Source organism: Dromaius novaehollandiae, chromosome 12 (genome assembly GCF_036370855.1).
Source record: "Dromaius novaehollandiae isolate bDroNov1 chromosome 12, bDroNov1.hap1, whole genome shotgun sequence".
NCBI classification, from domain to species: domain Eukaryota; kingdom Metazoa; phylum Chordata; class Aves; order Casuariiformes; family Dromaiidae; genus Dromaius; species Dromaius novaehollandiae.
Window position 1 is genome coordinate 26,529,913 of NC_088109.1, and position 21,816 is coordinate 26,551,728.

General features: G+C 37.0%; 1 protein-coding gene across 2 annotated transcripts in view; it reads left to right on the forward strand.

The window, feature by feature from the left end:
* IFT122 (intraflagellar transport 122) overlaps window positions 1-21,816 on the forward strand; it is a 32,799-nt gene that overhangs the window by 2,783 nt on the left and 8,200 nt on the right. For both annotated transcript variants that reach the window (XR_010391317.1, XM_026099686.2), the window contains exons 5-20: window positions 518-594; window positions 1,031-1,097; window positions 2,088-2,234; window positions 3,663-3,738; window positions 4,316-4,507; window positions 5,156-5,294; window positions 5,930-6,132; window positions 6,583-6,720; window positions 7,494-7,658; window positions 8,534-8,731; window positions 10,358-10,498; window positions 12,243-12,296; window positions 14,878-15,039; window positions 17,953-18,119; window positions 19,023-19,194; window positions 20,384-20,486. Coding sequence is in view for 1 of the 2 variants with exons in the window: in XM_026099686.2 (XP_025955471.1) it covers window positions 518-594; window positions 1,031-1,097; window positions 2,088-2,234; window positions 3,663-3,738; window positions 4,316-4,507; window positions 5,156-5,294; window positions 5,930-6,132; window positions 6,583-6,720; window positions 7,494-7,658; window positions 8,534-8,731; window positions 10,358-10,498; window positions 12,243-12,296; window positions 14,878-15,039; window positions 17,953-18,119; window positions 19,023-19,194; window positions 20,384-20,486 (2,201 nt within the window). In the remaining variant the exon portion in view is untranslated. The remainder of the gene's footprint in view (window positions 1-517; window positions 595-1,030; window positions 1,098-2,087; window positions 2,235-3,662; window positions 3,739-4,315; window positions 4,508-5,155; window positions 5,295-5,929; window positions 6,133-6,582; window positions 6,721-7,493; window positions 7,659-8,533; window positions 8,732-10,357; window positions 10,499-12,242; window positions 12,297-14,877; window positions 15,040-17,952; window positions 18,120-19,022; window positions 19,195-20,383; window positions 20,487-21,816) is intronic.

The window sequence follows — 21,816 nt, forward strand, 5'->3', positions numbered from 1 at the left end:
ACTGGAGAATGTCTGTATAGGTTGAGAGGGAATGAAACAGAATATGATTCTGATCTTGTGTAGTAAACCAAATTAATATAATTCTAGTTCAAAGACCAAGCTAAAGATAAGGATTGAGACTTTCCTGTTGGCTTTGTTTTATATGTCATCTCTCAAGCTATGTCTTCAAATTTTGTTTCTGACTGTGTGTGTACAATTATTTTTGAAGTTAGGAGTATACACAATCATACATATTTTAGAATTTGGCTATAGCCTTTAATGACGTTTCGCAATGTTTCACAAACTGCTTTCTACCTATATTTTTAGCTAATTTTGATGAAACACACCAAAACCCTCCAATTAAAGACAGTTTTTTTATTATTGATCTAGTTTACAGTAATTGCAGATTAATTTGATGTAATATAAGCTGATCCAATTATTTCTGGCATCTGGTAAGCCTTTCAGCTATCTTGCTGAAAGTTAGAAAATGAGGCATTTAAGAATGATTTATTGAAATGTGATTGTAACTTTATTCTAGGCATAATGACTCTATACAGTGCGTTTCATACAATCCTCTTACTCATCAGTTGGCATCCTGCTCTTCCAGTGATTTTGGTATGTCTTTTCCTTCTTACTTTTCCATTAAACCAGTAAATTCTATTAAATAGAAGAGTGAAGCTAACTGCAGGTGAATACAGTTCTTATGCAGAAGAGATGAGGTGTAAAGATACTGCTACCTAAGAAAGTAGCATTAGATATTTATTTAACTCACTTGGACACAGTTGAAAAGGACTATGTAGTGAGAGGCCATAGATTAAAACACAATGCTTTATTTCACCATGACTTTTCCAGAGATGCTTGTTCTGTGACATTCAGATGGATTTTTTTCAATTAATTGATAAATACTATCTATATAATCCTTATAGCAGTGAGTGAGATTTTGGTCCCTCTGAAATCCAAAATGAGTTTTCTGTCAATGTCTGTTTCTAATCTGAATGCTGAACTATGCTTGCTTGTAGTTTACTGTGTTTCCTTGTTTGTTTTGATGAAGGTTTGTGGTCTCCTGAACAGAAGTCAGTCTCCAAACATAAAACTAGCAGTAAGATTACTTGCTGTAGGTAAGTGTTAAGGATTTCCTGTGTCATTTAAGTTTCATTACAAACCCTAATATGCAAGCTTAAAGAGGAACAACTTCAAATAAAATAGTTAAGCAGATGCAGAGACAGTTACCAGTATATGAGGTAGGCTCTCCTAACTTGCTGTTCAGTAGCATTATGTGCTTAATGCTGCCTTGCCATTCTCATCTTTGTAATGCTTGAATAGCAATTATGATGGTCCAGTAGCAATATAGCTATTATTTATCAAGAACAATTTGTTCTTTCTTGTATTGTCTTCTCAGATGGAAAATTTTGTTTACAGTAATGGCTTTTGGTTTTGATTTGGTAGTGTTTGTCAGAGAGGTGTTCTAGTCTTGAGCAAGTGACTTGATCGATGTGTGTGTGTGTGTGTGTGTGTTTAGCCATCTTGTGCTATAACAATAAAAGTAAGTTAGAAGGAAAAGCAGTTATGCTTTCTGGCTATAGTGCTTTTTGTCTTTCATCTTGGTGGTTTTTGCAGGAGAAGCAGATGTTATGGGGAACCTGAGGCAAGGGTACAGTGGTCTGTGTAAAGTCACCCTGCTAACTACAGTAGAGACAAGAATAGAAAGCAGGTCTCCTCTGTCCCAGCCTGATGCATTTTTCTGAGCACTGTTCTAAATGTGTTTTTTAAAACAGTTTGGTCTACTGCCAACACTGTCATCAAAAAATGTATGTGTTACTTAGCACATGATACAAGTATTGCAAGCAGATGATAGCTTTAGTATTTTTTTTATTTCTACATTTTTTGTTTGTGTGTATATAATAAAATGTTCTTGCTATAGTGCATGCTGTTGCCATAAATGTGGACTTAGATGCATAAACAAACTGTAGGATTACTGGCTATATCCCAGAACTCCCTCTTAAAAATATATTTCAATCTATCATCCCTGTATGAGTAGGCTGTACCATCCTACAGTCCTGCTGCTTGTTTTTAGTAGTTTGCTCTTCAATATGTGTGTGTTTTATCAGCTGGACAAATGATGGCCAATACCTTGCTTTGGGGATGTTCAACGGCGTTGTCAGCATAAGAAATAAAAATGGTGAAGAGAAAGTTAAAATAGAGCGTACAGGGGGTGCTTCTTCTCCAATATGGTCAATTTGTTGGAATCCATCCAGGTAAATAATCTCATCCTTCCCTTTCATGCTGAATAGATAATCCTTGGCTTATTGATTGTAGAAAGGCTTGACTTTTATCCCTACTGAAACAGATTAATGGCAACTATGTTACGTTTGTCTAGCCATTATATATTGGGGTTTGGCTTTGCTGCCAGTCTTCAATTAATGTAAAAACTGGGAATAAATTCTACTTAGATCTCAAGAAACACTTCATTTATGTCTTTTGTTTTGTTCTTTTTCTTCTTGGGTTTCTGTTTGGACTGGGAGTTACAGGGGGCAGCGGGCGGCAGTTTGTACTTCATTTCACAGGGAATTTTGCCCCAAACTAATATGCGAATGAACAATTGATATTGCAGTAGGTGGGAGAATTTTTGGAGTAGAACAAATGAGGATGAAGAGGAGTCAGTTCACAGCTATTTAGAGGAGTTACCAGTACTGAAATCCAAGCCTGGCAGTAGTCAGTATAGTGATACAGAGGAAGAAAAGCATAAGGAAGAAGAGAGCCCTAGGGATTCCAACTTGTGAGTGAAATTTCAAAGGAACCTATCTATCTGTATTATGTAGAATAGTAATTTATAAAAAGGACGGAAGTGAAAGGGTATTATCCAGTTTACAAAATCAGGTATTCAGAAGTTAGGAAAATCTGGATTAACCGTTGCCTGTACAATCTTAATTTATTCTGCTCATGTGTTCATTATGGGATAATTCTTAAGTATGTGATTGCACATTATTTTTTTTTCCCACAGGTGCATACATCATTCATTGAGCAAAGAGAAGGTGCTTGTTAAATGATTAGCTTTTCATTAGGTTTTTTTCCATCCTTTTCCTTTTTGTTCAGCTTGTGGCTTGAAGCATTATTTACAGCCGAATGTTCAGATTAGTCTTCCCTCTTCCTGGGTAAAAAGCTGTGGAGAATGTGACTCCTGTGTTATGCCCCAAGCTGAACAGATTGTGTCAGAGTACCAAAGTTAACAAATGTGAGACCTGGGGCCTTTCCTCAGTCTGCTGCTGCTCTCCCAGGAGCAGATTTTGTTCTCTTACAGTATTACAATTACAGTTCACTCTTGTTCAGCTGTATTGACTTTGTTATGGTGGCTTTATATCAGTGTAACTAAGATCAGAAGCTGGGCCCAGATGCTTCATTTGTTTAAGGGATCATTAGCTTTAGTATACCCACTGTTACATAGCTGTATGTGAAGCAATGTATCACGCTTCGCAGTTATTCCTGTGGAGGAGATTGATTTTTATTTTGTGCCCCAAACTGTTCTCTGGCTTTAAATGATGAGGTATATGTGCTTTCCTTTCAGTTTATGGGCTTCTTAAAAGCAATGTGAAATATATTCTGCTGTCTTATTACTTAGTTCTATTACTCTAAGAGACTTATGAATAATTTGCTGTAAAATTACTGTATAACTTTTTTTTTCTTAGAGATGAACACAATGATATTTTAGCTGTGGCTGACTGGGGTCAAAAACTTTCCTTTTATCAGCTTAGTGGCAAGCAGGTATGTTTTGGAATGGCAGGGTATTTCTGATTCTGTTCTGTCTTTTCCATGCAATGCATCTGTATATTAATGCTATATTAGCTACATGAAATATTTTCTGACTTCCAGACCTTTTCTGAGTCTGTTTTCTAATTGTCTTTTCCTCCAGCTCTTGTTTCTTTCATGGCAACAGAGCTGCTGTCTTCCAGTTCTTGTATTAAACTTACGACTTTGCAGACTTTTGTAGCATGGTTTACTGGCCTGTGCAGAACTTCCGTATATTTCTTTCAGTCATTTAATTGGTTTAATTCACATTTAATTCACAATAAACTGTGAATTGGTTTCATTCTGAGTAGGTTGATTTGGGACTGGAAGGATACTTGGGTGTAATGAGAACAGCTTTTGGGATCTTAATATAGCCAGTGGTTCTGGGGTATTGAAAAGCTGTGCATGGCTGGAGGCATAAGGAGGATGGTATCAGAGACAGCATTGTGCCACTCAGGAGATACTTGTGTTTTTTCCACCTGTTATTGTTGCCTTGGAAAATATGAAATGATCTTTTTGTTGTTGTTTTTGATCTTTTTATTTTCCCTTGTAGATTGGAAAGGACAGAATGCTCAATTTTGATCCTTGCTGTGTCAGCTATTTCACTAAAGGAGAATATATTTTACTGGGAGGTTCAGATAAACAAGTTTCCCTCTTCACAAAGGATGGTGTGCGTCTTGGTACCATAGGAGAGCAAAGCAGTTGGGTGTGGACATGCAAAGTTAAACCAGACTCCAACTATGTGGTGAGTAGGTACATTTTATTGACTTTTTCACAGAGAATTTGTCATGTAAGGTAAGTTTATAAATTTCAAGCTCAGTTACCTAATCTAGGCATCCTTACTGAAGCAGCAAAATCTAAGGATTGTTTAGTGAGCCCCTAAAGCTTCCCCTGAAATCACACACATCCTGGGGAAGTAGAACCTAGGCTGGAAGAAGGCAATAAATGAATGCAACAGCTGCTTTCAGATGGCAAGTCACCTGCTGCATTTTAATAATTTGTAATCGGTTGACCATGTATAACTCTATGATGGGACGAAAATGTTCATATCTGTTTGAGTTTCTAGCATTACACCTTGTGGAGAGTGGGAAAGTGTGTATGATGCAACTGTAATGTATCCTGTATGTCTGTGCCATGGTACAAATGTTAAAAGATAATTTTTTTTTTGGGGGGGGGGGGGGGTCTACACGGTCTATGATAAGATCAGTCCTCATTTTGCACTGCTAAGTTCAACAGCAGTTTTACCACTGATGTAGTGCATGTAGGCTGTCGTGGTATCAACCTATACATTATGCAAGGATAAGGAACATAATGCTCGTATAAATATTATACATTTTGTCAGTTCTCACCTATGTGTATCGATTAACTAAAAGTATTTTCTCCTTCTGTTCAGGCAGTGGGATGCCAAGATGGAACAATATCCTTTTATCAACTGATTTTCAGCACAGTTCATGGCCTTTATAAAGATCGATATGCTTACAGAGACAACATGACGGATGTTATTGTCCAACACCTCATCACTGAACAAAAAGGTAATTTTGCGCTTTTGATCAAGTCAAAGCTTCAGTCTCATTAGCGTGTGTTCTTTTTTTTAATTAATATCCATCAGAACATTTGGAATATATGTTGTATTTAACAGACAGATTGCTGTCACACTGATGGTAAAATTGAGGAATGCTGTTTGCAGGATGAGAATGCAGACTTGGATTCTGGAGGATCAGCACTGACAAGCTTAATGAAAGGTGTGGGGATTTGAAAGGACATTGGGAGGGGCAGCGGCTTTTAAGATAAGGTTTTAATCTCTGAGAGTATAAGATAAAAATACCGTACATCATATCTAGGATTTTTTTTCTTACTTAACAGCCTCAAGGGTTTGTGCTACTTTTGTTTCTTCATATTTACTGGCTTTTTATGGCGAGGAATCAAAGTATTGCTCCAGAAAGTGCTGTTGACAAATAAAGGAGGATGATAAGTTGTGTTTAACTGTATGGATAGGAGATCACAGTGATTCAAAACAACAAACATATCCTAGCAGGAATCTGCTTTTAAATTTAGAAGTGCTTTAGAAGGATTTGATTTTAGTATAATAAGCAAGTTTTTGATTTTTGTATCTGTTGTTTTAATTTTAGCGAGCACTATATTATGTTTTTGTTTTCTTTCTCTCTAGTTAGAATAAAAGGCAGAGAGCTTGTAAAGAAAATTGCAATCTACAAAAACAGATTAGCAATCCAGATGCCAGAGAAAATCTTGATTTATGAGTTATACTCAGATGATTCTTCAGACATGTATTATCGGGTGAAGGAAAAAATAGTAAAAAAATTTGCATGCAACTTGCTGGTTGTATGTTCAGCTCACATTATTTTATGCCAGGTATGTACCTTAAAGACAATTAATGTGACTTGAAGACAATTGCCCAAGTAGCTGGTAAAATAAGATTAGTACCTTGGAAAAAAAAAACTGTAATGGATGATACTGTTAGGCAATATGATGTGTAGCGTGTTGTAATCTGCAGTGCTGACATGCTTTTAAGCAATGTCTGTGGCGTGTCGCAAGTGGCTATATCTCAGTGAAACAATCTCTGTAGAGAATTTCATAAATTTGTACGCAATCTAGAGAATCTTTTTTTGGGGAGGGGGACCACTAGAAAAAGCGTTTGCATTTTTTAGTTCATAGTATTGGATAGCTAAGACTTTTGACTTTCTCATTGTTATGTGAAAAAGTAGGCGGACTCATTAGCATAGATATAAATACAGCATATCAGAGGAACAACAGTTTTCTCTTTACCTCCGTGCAGTATGTTGTATGTTATTATGTCTTCAGGAGAAAAGATTACAATGCCTCTCATTTAGTGGCATTAAAGAACGAGAATGGCTGATGGAATCTCTTATTCGTTACATTAAAGTGATTGGAGGACCTCCAGGAAGAGAAGGCCTCTTAGTTGGTCTAAAGAATGGTCAGGTAATGCATTATGTCTGGTATGTTTTTTTTCAATGCGAATAGAATCTGGTTTATGCTCTTTGGAGGAAAACTTAAAAGCAGCACGTTCATTTACCACCTAGAATATTATTTGGCAGAGTCTTATCATGTGTTTAAAAACTAGTTACTTCCATCTGTCATATTCTATGGTTACAAAATTCATACAAGTACATTTGGCTTTGTCCTAAGTCTATACCTTCTTAGGAACAGCTGACAGAAATGGAGTTGTCAGTGAACTAAGAGAACCTTTTTCATCTTGGGGTGTGTGTGTGTGTGTGTGTGTGTGTGTGTGTGTGTGTGTGTGTACTTGGTGACCACTTGTGAAGGCTTGGATGTTTTAGAAGTGACATTTGTCTATTAAATGAGTCAATTAGCTGGAAATTACAAACTGAAGCCCAGAGGTAAGTGATATAGAAAACAGGATGAGGAAAGAATTTGAGAAATCCCTCCTGCATCTATAGTATGCATTTCTGACGTATTCTATTTATGATTGTTCAGCAAATGGAACATTACAAAATCCAGTATGTATGGCATGTTTTATTTGTATGGGCTTGAAACCTAGAATATGTTGTGGAAACAAACTTTTTGAAGATACCTCAAACTGAAAGCATTCCCTCTAATTTTAATGCCCAGTTTATCTTTGGGCGAAAAGGTTGCAATCATATACTTTGTACAGCACTAGAGTTGGTACCTGCTATGCTATTTCTGGTTTTAGGAAATTTTCATGGACTGACTTTGATTTCAAATATGTCCAGATCCTGAAGATATTTGTTGATAATGTATTTGCAATCGTCCTATTGAAGCAATCCACAGCTGTGCGTTGTCTGGATATGAGTGCATCCCGAAATAAGCTGGCGGTGGTTGATGAAAATGATACCTGCTTAGTATATGATATTCATACCAAAGAGTTGTTATTTCAGGTAAAATTCAAAGTCTTTTTTTTATTTAAAAAAAAAAAGTGAGAGAAACAAGGAACGCAGAATATGCCAAGAAATGTTGGCATGCAGAAATTCATACAGTTGCCCTTAATCAGATGATGCAGGATTTAGTTGTGATCTATTTCTCCATCAAAACTACCCTTCTGGAGAAAGCAGACAATGAATTATACAGGAGGTGTGTGTGAGCAACAGCTGCATAAAAAGCACTTAAAAATGTGACCTTTTCAGGTTAATTTAGAGCCCTGTCCCACTTCCCTTTGAAGTATTAAAGTTTAGTGAGTATTTTGGCTTTATCATCAGTAAGAACAGAATTAAAGAAGTTTAAGCTTTATTCCTCAATTATTCCCAGACTATAAAATGAACAATAATAATTCTCTGCTTACTGGAAGTTTAACAGTTGCTCTAAGGGTTTGACCCTTAATGTTGATGAAACATTTTCAGAGAACATGGGATAGAAAGTATGAAGTGCTACAAAGATAGGATCTGTAACTTTCTGTGACAGGCAGAAAAATTATCAATTAAACGTCACGACTGGCAAGCAGTGTATTATTGTGGAATATTATATATCCTATAGTCTGAGAGTACAGATCATTAGCAGAATACACAACAAAGGAAAGACAGTTAAGCTGTTTATTGAAATGTAAAAATACGTCCTGTAGATCTGCTTAGGAATATACTAGTCTTTAGAATATTGCAAATGTAAGCGAGTGTGTGTGTGCAATAATGAGTGTGTGTGTGTGTCTGTTTGCATGTGTACTCAGGCTATAATGTGTCAGATCTTCCAGCTGAAAGACATATTTCTTAGGAAAAAATACATGATTGTATCTGTTGTAGTCATCCGTTATTTTGCTTGTTAGGAACCCAATGCTAATAGTGTGGCTTGGAATGCGCAGTGTGAGGATATGCTCTGCTTTTCTGGAGGGGGTTACCTCAATATCAAAGCTAGTAACTTCCCTGTCCATCAGCAAAAACTTCAAGGCTTTGTTGTGGGATACAACGGCTCCAAAATCTTCTGTCTTCATGTTTTTTCTATGTCAGCTGTTGAAGTTCCACAGGTAATCCTTTAATCTCATTAAGTCATGCTTTACATTTAATAAACATCAATGTTTAAGTAGTGAAGAAGCTTTTCTGAAAGTTACCAGTATTCCATTAACCAGTGATTGCAATTCAGACTTCCCTCATCGTTATTGGAGTTATCTTGTGGGTTTTTTTTTTTTTTTTTTTTTTTGGCGTTAATGAATGTAACTTCATTTATGCTGCTGATAATTGTTGTTTCTCATTCTCCCTCTTTACTTGCAAATGCCTTCAATTTAAAAGCAAAGCTGAAGCTACGGTTCCTGTGTTACCTCTTCCTGTATTTTTGTTGTAGTTTTTCTGTGCACCTTCCTCAAGTTGTCATTTCACTTTTCCTATGAGTACATCAAACATGGTTGTGTTATTGCTTTCTCTAGACGTGTTTGGGCAACATTTAAGCAATATGTTTTAGTCTGTCTAGTGCATGTATAGTCTTTATATTATGATTTAGAGACTGCTCGAAGTCCTTTCCATAATACAGAAAGGAATATTTTGTGGATGGAAATGGAAGAGGCTAAAACAGTCCAAAAAACAAAACTTAAAAAAAAAAAAAAAAATTCTGACTCATTTACGCACCGAAAAGTGGGCAGAATTTGAAGCTGAAAGTTGATGAAGAAGTTGGAAGTGCCATGTGCTTGTATTAAATTGATGGGTACCCATATTACAGACTCTTAACTGTTCCTCTGAGACGCTATGCTGATCCTTTAATTAGGCTCTGGGTTGTCCACAGTGGTTGAGAGCTATGGTATCTTCTAGGCCTAGTACACTTTTTATCTGGCTTTGGCATGCTGTAGCCACAAAATTGCTGTAAAATAGCAGGGGCAGCTTTTCCAAACTCTACCTTTTGGTGGGGAGGGAGTACCAAAGAGTATACAACTTTCAAAGAAATTGATTAAAAAAAAATCAGTCAATGTACATACTCTCTTGATTGCAAGCCCAGAATTAAAGGGCATCTGGCAGCAGTGTTCCCTGTTCTTTCAAGGGTCCATGCTAAAGTGGCACATCCCTGAGCCTCAGTCAGGCCGCCAGCCTGCAGCAGCTGACAGTCCCTCTCCCTAATACCCTTTAGGGCATATGGATCCTTAAGAGGTCAGTGGTTTTGGGGCTTAATAGTCTCAGTCTTGGTAAAACAGCCTTGTCGTCAGAGTTAGCACAGAGGAGTTAACTTCTTCACGACACACCTAGCTGTTGTGTCTGCATACCGCCTGGGATGCTTTGTCGTGGGCCCTTGTGCCGCTTCTACTTGGAGCCTTCAGAAACAACCAACCCCCTCCTTCGCTCTGCTCTGCAGTGAAAAAAGCTCATTGTGTGTGCATGCAGCATGTACCGTGCTCAGGAGAATTCCTGTTCCTAATACTCATGCTAGCGACTGAAGACGTTAAGATGTTGAGTTTGGAATCTTAATTAACCCAGCCTGTATAAAGCTACAATGGTCGTTTCCCCAGAACAGTATTCTGTCTGTTATACTAAAATACATGTTCTCTGGGCCTTGTAATGGTTGTGATTAGAACTTTTTTTTTTTCTAATATAACTAAAGAATTTCACTAATATATCTCGGTATTATGCTTTCTGATAAACATTTTTTTTTTTTTAATGGAAATCCTCAGTCTGCACCAATGTATCAATATCTGGAACGGAAAATGTTTAAAGAAGCCTATCAAATTGCGTGTTTAGGAGTAACCGATACTGACTGGAGAGAGCTGGCTATGGAAGCTTTAGAAGGGCTGGAGTTTGAAACTGCTAAAAAGGTAAAGCATTCTTTCACTTATTTAGCAGAAAACTTGTAATTTGGCTTTTTTTTTTTTTTTTTTTTTTTTGATGGCTGGAATACAAAGTGATGTTCTTGCGCTAAGGTCTTGCTCATCTTGAGCATGTACATTATTCTAAATACCAAGGAAAATGTTGATCTTTGATATACACAAGAACCTGAGGTGAAACTTTAGACAGAAATAGGATTTCTCCTTCTCGATAAATACCATGTTCTAAATCAAAGTGTTAAATATAAAGGAGAAGTTTCTTTTGTCTGCTGGAAAATGAGTTAAGGAGTTTGAGTAAAATACAGCTGCAGAGGTGTTCAGCAGTGCTGCTCGCCACCAGGTGGCAGCAAAGAATGTCCTAGCCACCCCCCCCCCGCCCGCCCCATGCTGTCTATTTATATTTCTGTTTTTCCCTCACTCTTTAAGATAACCTCAGTCTAAATGTGGAAGTTTCAAATTCTTTGTTACCTGCACGTTAATTTTCTTTGTGGACAATGGTGATGGCACGTCATCGTTTTAGTCATTTTCTATCCGGAGTGCCTTGTTTTGGGGAGTGGCCTCTAAATGGGCACGTACTGATGAACACGGGTTTCTCTGGTGTACAGTACTTCCCCGTTTCCTTTCACCACCTTTCCTCAAATAAGAGAGGTCAAATAAAGTTCAGCATCATGAATATTGTATGAAAGACAAAACGATCTAAAAATGTTCAGGGAATGGCCTGTAATGAGAGGCATCTTTTACAAGACTTTTTTTTTTTTAAGGAAATTAAATGCTTTTATTTTTTTTTCTTAAATGGAGGCCTCAGAAAAATTCTCTCCAGTTTCATAGATGGCTTTATGCAAATAGATACTGTTAAAGAAGTTTTCAGTGCCTCCTTGGAATTTTTAAGTAGTGTCCTCTTAGAATTAGAGCGGATTAATTTGAACAAAAGCAGCTTCTTGACATTAAAGGCTCTCGTAGTTCCTAGTCTGATCTGGTGTAAGCAGAATATTCTGTGCCCTCCTGAGCATTAGTTTGGTTAGAATCTTGAACATGCTGTCTAAAGAGTTAATTTTTTTTTTTTGATACATATCAAGAATGAGTGCAAAGCTGCGCTAACTCGCACATGACTTGTGCAACCCAAAGTCCCAAGTGGCAGTTTATCTCCATTTGCAAAATATTACACTGTCTCACTGTACTTCTACCTTATCTCCTTACTTCCTTTCTTCTGTCTGGACTAATTCTATGATAAATTTTCAGAATGGCATTAAAACTATAAGCATATGCAGTATGCTTTAGCAATACACTCATTTATATGTTCTGCCTTGTAATGGTTTCCTTAAATTTGCTTAAGTGTGTCATGCCTCACGGTTAAAATGGAAAGGCTATAAAATAGCCAGAATGAAAGTATATAATATTTTAAATGGAGTTTTGTATTCCTTGGGGGACTGACATACATACGCCTGCTAGTTTCTGTGTTTGCTGTTTGTTTTCAGTAATAAACTGTTTGGATTGTACCCCTGTGTTATTTATTGGAATGCTTGAGGACCCCAATTGTAGTCAGAGCTCATTGGGTTAGGGACTGCACAAACATTAAAAACAGCATATTTCTGTCTGTCCTACTTGCATGAAGATAAATGTATTGTTTGCTTGTTTATCTCCGTCATCCTTCTACAGCTTGACTGATGCATAACGAAGTTCTGTTGATTTCCTGGCTTTTCAAGTTAATTCCTTTTATTGTTTTTCTTTTCAATAGGCATTTACCAGAGTACGAGACCTTAGATACTTAGAATTGATCAGCAGCATTGAGGTAAGAGAATATTGGAGATGGCATGAAGTCTAAGAGCATACATTATGGCAAAATCAGTACTTTTTATTTTGGAGAGAGTTTTGCAGAGGCAGTGCTTCTGACTGTTGGATATGTGTAGAGTGAAAAGTCCTGATTAGTAGAGATGCATCAGATTCTAGCCTTGTATCTGAAACTTTATGGGGGAAAGTAAACTGGGTATGGGGGGCAGCGCACTGTATGAGAACTTAAACCTTTAGGAAAAATGGAAGAACCTTCAGTATTTAATTAATAATTGGTAAAATACTACTGTGCTAATGCAGCTTAGTACAGAATACTTTATAAACATGAGTTAATTAAGCCTTTCCCTACCCCCTGGAGGTAGGTAATTACTATTATCTTCTTTTTGCAGAGAGAGAAACAGGCCTAGAGAAATAAAATGACAAATTCAAGGTCTCATGACAAGTCAGTGACAAGTGGAAACAGAATTTGGGTTTCCTTACTTCCATGCTGTGCTCTAATCACTAGTTCTCATTCTTTTCGCACTTGATTAAAATTTCACTAGACTATACTGTCTGTCATAAGTACATTAAAAGACATGCCATCACTCTTGTACTTTTACAAAGACTACATGGTCATACTTAGTTTGAAGATCTGTGTTGAGATGGCATAAAGGGAATTCCTCTTTCACATGCTAATTAGGTTTACACCACCCCTAAAAAATACAATCCGCGTCTTCCATTTTTGCAGAGCTGTTCTGGTTCTGTCAAAATGCCAGCCATCTATTGGTTGCAGTTAACTTTTCTTGGTGTCTAACACGGGATGAAGCTCTGCAGTAGGAACCATTTTTATAAAGGTAGATACATATATAAGAGAATTCTCTCTCCAGCGGTAACTTTTCTTTTCTACACATGGTTTTCCAGATCTGGCTCTACTGAGGATATTCTGATATTTTCATATTATATTCTGTTTAATTAGGAAGATTCATTCCCTTTCTAAATGAACATGAACTTACTTTCAGACTTCTTGAAAAAGCTCCTTCTGAAGTGAGGGGTCTACATCACTGCTTACCCTTTCTTGTGGTATATTGGATTCTTTTTTAGACTTGTAAGGGTGTAACTAAGCGCACATATGCCATTAATATGACAGATCCTTCCCAGTAATGACACATTTCTTTAACTGATGACAGTAGAAGCATGACTTTTAGGTCTCTAAATCTGCCAAATTTCTGTGAAATCTTTCAAAAGTAGTATAAAAATTCCTCTGAGAATTCTTTTAACCAAGTTTTTAAAGAAGGAACTTTTAATATTAGCCTGATAAGAATCAGCCTAATCAGTAGCTGTGGCCAGAAAGGATAATGGCTGAATCTCCTCTGGTAGCAGCAAGTTACATTTGTACACATATGGAGTGTGTTGGGTTTTTTTGGTTTTTTTTGTTTGTTTTGTTTTGTTTTTAAATGCAGCCTTGGTTTCTTGAAGTCGGCGTACTTCTGTAGATGTGATCCATGAAAAGGGTTTCTCTGTGACACTGCACACTCTGATTGTGTGGGAGCTAACACGCATGCAGAGCGAGCAGCAGGGCAGTTGTCCCCGAGTTGCTGGAGTTCTGTAGACTCACTACTGAACTTGTCTTACAGTAATTTGCTTGTGTGTCCCAATTCTTTGTTAGTTCTTTGGAATTTTTCTCTCCTTTGCTTTTGCCTAGTGTGATTTGATACCATGTATTTAATGAAATACACTGGGCCAGACTTGATGCAGTTTCAATATATATGCATTTTTTATGGTGCTTGTGAAGGTAATTCCCATAATGCAGGAACTGAATCTTTTAATTAAGAAATTATAATATTTAATAGTGGAATATTACAGTTGGGAGCACCAAAAAACAATAAATTGTAGGCAAACCTCCATTGATTTGCCAAAAATTCTTTACGGTCAACAGAAACTGTTTCTGATTTGGTAGTGCAAACTCTTTCAAGATGACTGTTTAATGATTACATACTTGGGCACCGGCTTAAATGTCCTACAACTGCAACTCCAATTAGCAGGACAATATGTGCAGGCGGTCTGGGAGCGGCTGCTACCTGCCAGGAATCATGAGCTCTTGTATGTGGGGACAATGGGTGGTGACACTGTTTTGATTCAGTGGCAGATTACCATACTCTTGAATCTGCTTATTGGTAGCAATTTTTCCATGCCTGTTTTCTGCCGTTCCCACCCACACATTGTTAATTTAGCCAAATTACATGCTACTGAGTTTCTGCAGGAGAAAATAAGGAACCCATCAGATGCCTTTTTTTAAAATAGCATAGCATAATGATAGCATGTGTTGATTTTTCCGTATGAAATCAAGAGAAGTCATTTTTATCACTTCAGTTTCATAGTGACATTTAATTTTGCTCTTCCTAATTTCAATTAAGAAGGGATTTAATCCTTTAATTATAAATTCACCAGAAATACAGGAGAGGCATAATTATCATATCTTATTAACAGGTTTTTATTAATAGTTAAAATATAAGCCTGAAAAATCTAACTTTTCAACAGCTATTTCTAAACTGTATCCTGCTCATCTAGAATATCTCCCCCCCTACCCCTTTCTTTTCCTCTAGGAGCGGAAGAAGCATGGCGAGAACAACAATGAATTGTTCCTAGCAGATGTTTATGCCTACCAGGGAAAATTCCATGAAGCAGCTAAATTGTACAAAAAGAGTGGACATGAAAACCTGGCTCTTGATATGTACTCTGATTTACGCATGTTTGACTATGCAAAGGTAATTGTTCTCAACTTAGTATTGAAACACAAATATTAAAGTAATAACAGCGTACCTGTAAATGTTTTCAAAGTATGATTCTACAAAAGGTTGGATAAAACGTGTGTTTGGAATTACGACTGTTTTCTCCGTGAATAGCCTCAGGTTCATTCAGCTTATAAGTGGGGAAAAAATGAGCATCTTCTGCGTCTATATGCAATGGTAGCTGTTTCCTTCAGAGTCTGTTACTGAGGTAGCGGATTGTGCTTTGTATCTTCTCAAACATATCTGTGGAGTTCATAGCTTTTCAGTGGTTTTATTTTTTGGTGGATACCACCAAGGCTGACTTTTTCATTGTGATTATATGGTATTATCTATGATCATTTTCCTTATTAAAAAAGATAAGTCTAGGTTTTGTGGCTGTTTCTTTCTCGTTATCTTGCTCAAGAGTGCCCTTTATTTTTGTCTTCCAAAAATAATGAGTTAGTACATATGCAAAGTGGAGGTGAGTGTGCCATGTGTTTAATTCACTCTTGTATTATAAAAAAATCATTTTCTCTCAGAGTTTGAACTTAAACAAGTGTTTGAGTCATTCCATATTAATGTGTTGTATGAAGCGTATAAAAATATACTAGGTTAGTATATTATCAGAGTTTGCTTCCAAAGATTAGATCTGTTTTGACATTTTTTAAACTATTCCCATGTAGAAATAAATTGAATACAGTTTTTAAAAGTGGCATTTTTATATGGTGATAAGAGGATTATTTGGCTTTTAACTCTTCTATAGTGTTTTCTTATCAAAATCTCTGAGAATGAATGCACTGTTCAGTCTCACTCATCACGCATCAGAGCCTCATTCTGTGCAATATAGGACAAAGCCTTTACCATAACATGCATATAAACTGTTTTAGCATAGATTCCACAAATCGTGCTACGGATAAATCTTTTTCTTCCAAGCCCATAATATAAATACTTTAGAACTTTCCTCATGTAAGTCTGACTTTCACTATTTTTGTCTGATGAGTCTTGGTTAGCTTCAGCGTTTTGATTTTTCTTGAACATAAATTTAATTCATAGATAAAATCCCATCCGTCTTCATAAGAATCTTTTGATTCTTGGCAGTAGTCGTATCTATATTTAACTAGCAGAGAGTAAAAGGTCTTGTGGCTTCTATTCTTGAAAGTAACTTCATGCAGAGGAAATTAAAGGTGCTTAATAGCATATGAAGGAAGCTTCTTGTGCAGGGATTACACAGTACATGGAGGAGGGATGTGAATATGAAACTCCCTTGCTTGCCAGGTATTCTTCCAAGGCAAGTTTTTTTTTTTATTATTATTTTTAATGCTGTCAGAATTAAACAAAGGGACTCTTTCAGAATCTCGTATCTTGTGGTTGAGCTTGACTTTGATTGCCTCCAACTAGAGAGTCCAGACTAGAGGCAGAGGTCAGGAAGTCCTTTGATATGTGGCCACAGACTTCTCATCACTGTGCCAGATCAGAAACTACTCAGAATCTACCAAAAAAAGCCTTTATGGTTTAAGAAGCTGAGCTTTTGATTTCAAACTTGTTTTTGATGACCTGAGCTGGAAAACAAAAGTTGTATCAAAGGTATTGTTTGACTCAATTCTCTAGCTTCAGCTTTTCACATTCAAAGAAGATCAAGTCATCTTTATAGTTATTTAGCTGAATTGCGGCTGTGCTGGAGTAGATAATACTAGTGCAAAGTTCTATGTATGGTTCTGTACCTATTGAGTGGTTACATCAGGGGAAGTGGTGAATTGTGATTGTGGTAGTGACACAATTGTTTTGTGGGGGCTTGCTAGTTTTTTTTTTGTCTTCATTTTTGTAATCTGAATCAAAATTTGCCAGAAGTGTTGAAGATGGGGTATTCTTCCCCCCCCCCTTTCTTTTCTCACCTTTTGTTTCTTCCCTATCCTCATTTTTTTTGTGGTCTCAAAAGATATTAAGCTGTTTTTCATTTCATAGAGGATATTTTAATGGACACTGGTCTGTTCTGTTAACAGCCAAAATTGCCCTTAATCCATCTTTCAGTGTTGAAGTACTTTTTATCTGGCTCATGATGTCAACATATGTGAACCATATGGTGCCAAGGCTTCAGTATTGGCAGAGGAAGCTGAACAAACTATCATAAGTATTTCCAAAATGGTCGTCATCACAACATCCGGACTCGGTGTTTGTATTACTATGCAGAAGCTTGACCAAGATCTGTAGTTCAGGGTCCTGCTCACCTTTGAGCAGCTGTCGTTTTGTCTTTATGTAACAACTTCCTTGATATATCATAATATAATCATAAAATGTATTTGCAGAAAATGAGATTTCAGCCTTTAATGGATTTGGATCTGGGTATCCTGATGCTAGCATGCGATTAAGTGGATGTAATGTTTTTAACTCAGCAAAGGGCAGGGTTATCTTTAAGAGTGAAACAGTGCCTTCTTGGCTTGCAAAATAAAATTTGAACATTGGAATTGGTCTATTAAAGTTTTCGAGTGGTACTATTTTGTTTTGGAAAGGCGTATTCCTGAAAAGCATGCACAAATCATGGCTTCTATCTGCTTAAAGTAAACAGGATCAACAGTGTGAGTTTTCCAGGTTATCAAATGGGGACATATGTATTACCTCTGAGGCATCTGTATTATTCTTCTCCTGGCCTTCCTAGAATCCCCCATCTTTTTTAATTGAAAATGATCCAGATTGGAGATTTGCCACTGCCACATACAAAACATGCTGCTCCTTGATAATTAGTTGCTGAAGGCTGGGTCAGTTCACTTTGCTCTGTATGCAGTATTTCTTAGCTTTGGGAGACATGACAGTATTCATAAACAAAACAAAACACCTTTATGTACTTTACAGTTTGGAATGTAATAGTGTTTGTGACCAGAAGGTAATGCAAAATTTTCTCTTGCGCTATTTCAGGATTTTCTGGGATCCGGAGACCCTAAAGATACAAAGATGCTAATCAAAAAACAAGCGGATTGGGCCAAGAATATCAATGAACCGAAAGCAGCAGTGGAGATGTACCTCTCTGCTGGCGAACACATGAAGGCCATAGAAATCAGTGGGGACCATGGCTGGGTTGATATGTAGGTGTTAGTTCTATCTCAGAGATCATATAATACATCATAAAAACTCCAGTGAATTCTGCATAATTTTAAAGTAAGAAAAACCTTGCCTGATATGCTGCTTCATTTGTGTGAGATTGAGTATAGTGGTAGTTGAAGCACTTCTACAATTAAAAATATTTTTAAAAGTTACATGTTTAAAGGGTAGGATCGTAAATATACTACAAAAACAAACAAAACAGTAACAGATATGAATGGGTTTATCTGTAGTTTGAGACTGTCTTCTAAAATATGCAAATCTTAAGCTTCTCAGAGTAATCATCACACCGCTGTTTATACGTGGCAGTCTATTTCTGTTGTTTTAAGCTGTTAAAGGATATTAATTGAGCAGGTAGAGAAGATGACTGGGACACAGAACTCCTAGAAAAATTTTCTGGGGCCATTCCTGTCACTGGTCAAATTCTCCTTGACTTAACCATAATTCGTGCTTTGAGTCTTTTGCTAAGTTGCTGTAAAAGCTTGGACAGATCACACAAAGTTCCCTTGCCTCAGTTTTGCCATTTGCCAAATAGGGTAATGTTTATTCAAGAATCTTTTTTAGGTTAGGGTTGAGAAGGTGTGGTACATGTGACTTGGTCATGTAGGACCTGCTTCCTCTCTCCGTCTTCATGGCTGAGCAAACCTATTGAAGTTACTGCTTGCCGAAGTATGGAATGGCACACAATTGTAGGAACAGGACTTGAGTTTGTAAAAAGTCCTTTGAATGTTTACTGAAAGCTGCTTAAAGTGTGTAGTATGGTACTATATTATGATAATTATTAAATAATAACTGTTCAAAAGTGAAAAGTTGTTACGATAATTAAACTAAAGGCAAAGCAAAAAGGCAGAACCTAAAACACCTTTTGTGTGTGTGTGTGTGTCTAGGTTAATTGAAATTGCTCGAAAACTGGATAAAGCTGAGCGTGAGCCTCTGTCAAAATGTGCCTTCTATTTTAAGAAACTTGATAACCCTGGCTATGCAGCAGAAACCTACATGAAGGTTGGTGACCTGAAAGCATTGATCCATCTCCATGTGGAGACTCATCGCTGGGAAGAAGTAAGCATGCCTTTGGTTGCAAACTTGTGTTTAAGATTGCTACTGTTGTCTGTGGCTGTGAGAAAGGGAGACAAATGTCTAGCTCTTCACTACTACTAGTCAAGGTTTTGAGGTTTAGTGAAGCTAATCTGCCCATGCTTCTCCTGTAGGGAATGGAGAAGCAGGGAGAGAGGCTTCTCTGGAATGTGATTCAGAGTGCTTGAGTTCGTTTTGTTTGAGGTGTGTTTGTGGTTTTTTTCTTGTTTTTTTTTTTTTTTTTTGTATCCTGGTTGAATATGTCTTGGTCTCACTTCTGAGCACCTGTATTCACTCTTGAGTTATGGTTGCCTGGTACCTATGAAAATTGATGGGATGCTTCTAGCCCATAAGAAACAATAAATAATAATTATATCATGGGAACTTGTTATGAACTGCATTATTTTTATAATTTGGATAAGTTGCCTGAGTGAGAATACCCTATGCACAATTTAGATTTGATGAGTGTGTGTTGTGTTAGCGTGGACTCCTCTGTATAATTGGATTTGGGCTTATGATTAGGCAAAGCTCTGCTTACTTCACTTCACTGTGTGTGTGTGTGTGTGTGTGTGTGTGTGTGTGTGTGTGTGTGTGTACACATGGGTCTGCCAGTACCATTCCATTTCACAGATGAGGTCACTGTTAGTTTTGTTCTTGTTTCTTCATGTTAAATTTTTGCTGAGTGTAGTCTCTTAAGTCTCTTAGCATTTTCAAAGTGCCGCTGGAGTTGAGACTCCCCTACCTCAAGTTATGTGGGTGCTTCAGAAAATTATAGATTTAGTCCTTTATTGACTAGGTAGTGAGTACAGGAAACTATTCTAGACTGCATTTGTAGTATTACTTCAGTTTCTTTAGACGATAGGTTTAGAAAAAATATTTTTTGTCTCTTGCTGTGAAATCCACTAAATTGCCTAGATAATCACTTTCAGGTTTCTCTGATTCAGAAACTGGACAGTTACTAGGCTTAGCTTTTTTCTTTTGTTGATTGCTTATCATTTTAAGACATTAGTTTCATATTTATTGGAGAAAATATGAATTACAATCTTTATTCTGCTTAAGTATTTTTATTGTGAATTTATTTAGGGCTTAAAGGATTGATCCTGTGGAATATGCTAAATCCTTTAACTGTTTAAACGGTGCAGTATTCTAGAAACATATTTATTCTGTATTTCAGGCCTTTGCATTGACTGAAAAACATCCTGAATTCAAAGATGAAGTCTACGTCCCTTATGCTCAGTGGCTAGCGGAGAACGATAGATTTGAAGAAGCACAAAAAGGTAGGAGTGCACCTGCCAGAGATCACTGTACAATCAAATGTGCTCAGTACTTTTCTGAAACAGAATATGCAGTCTCTGCCCTGCAGAGTTTTGAATTTGTGAGATACAAAAAGAAATAAATGGAATATGTATTTTCATGCCAGTGTTAAGAAAGTATATGGAGGGCTCCTTGCTTGATAAGAAAATGCGATAGATTTATTAAAAATTATGCTGTCTAAATATAATTTCAGATTTTCTGTCCCACTGCATATCTGAGTATGACACAAGTGGCAACAGCTGTTTGGCATATTATATGAACTGTTTTTTTACTAATATTTTCATCACAATAGGATTCAAAACAGCAGGCACCTTGCAAACCTGAGTAGAAAGCACGTTTTCCCTTGTATTTAGGTAATGTTGGGTTTGTACAAGTAAAATTTTCACCTTTGTTTAAGAATTTCCGTGGATTTTGTTAGTCTCATAAAATTACCTATAAAGAGGACCGTCAACTTTCCATCATGTGGACAGGCTTCCCAGTTTTATTCATAAACTGTTCCAGGGTTGTGGAAAGGTTGAAGCAAACTCCGTGCAGAGCCAGCACGTTCCCAGTACGGATATTTTTCTCAGGTGCGGCTCCATGTGACGGTTGCATCTGCTGTTTCCAGAGCCAGCTCAGATCTAAGAGTATAACTGCATTTGCTTATAACGGCCAAGGCAGTAAGCATGCCAGACGTGAGCTATCTCCATACAAAACTAGTTTGTGTGTCTCTATGCCAAACCTTTGAGCATCTGGTTTTAGGGCAGCTTAGTAGTTTGCACACAGAACAGCGTGGATATAGGTATGCTGTTCCCAGGTCCGAGTTTGTTCTACACAGCTCGGTGCTGTTGGGTGAGCTAGAGATCATTGTGTAGGTGTGTGAGAATTTGGTTACAACTGAGCTAGCTGATGTCAGGAGGCAATCGTGCTGTCTATATTTTATTTTATTTTATTTTCCTTTATACCCTATATGCAGACTGTTTGTCAAATGTGTATTTACCAAGTGGGAATTCAGGATTTAACTTTACATTGGTTTCTGAGCATCAGTTAAAGACATGCTGTTAATAAATGATAAGATATAGTAAATGCTGTAATATTTTAAAATACTCACCAATACAAGCCAGAGTGCTAGCGTCAGACCTTACCTTATAGTAGTTTTGAATACAGGTATGATATTGCAGTGTTCAGAATTGCCATTGTTTGTACAGAGATCTAATCAGGACTGTATTATTGCTATTTTCTAGCTTTTAAAAAAGCAACCAGCTTCGTACAACATCTGTCTGCTGCAGTAATGTTTCTGCCTCAGGAACCCCC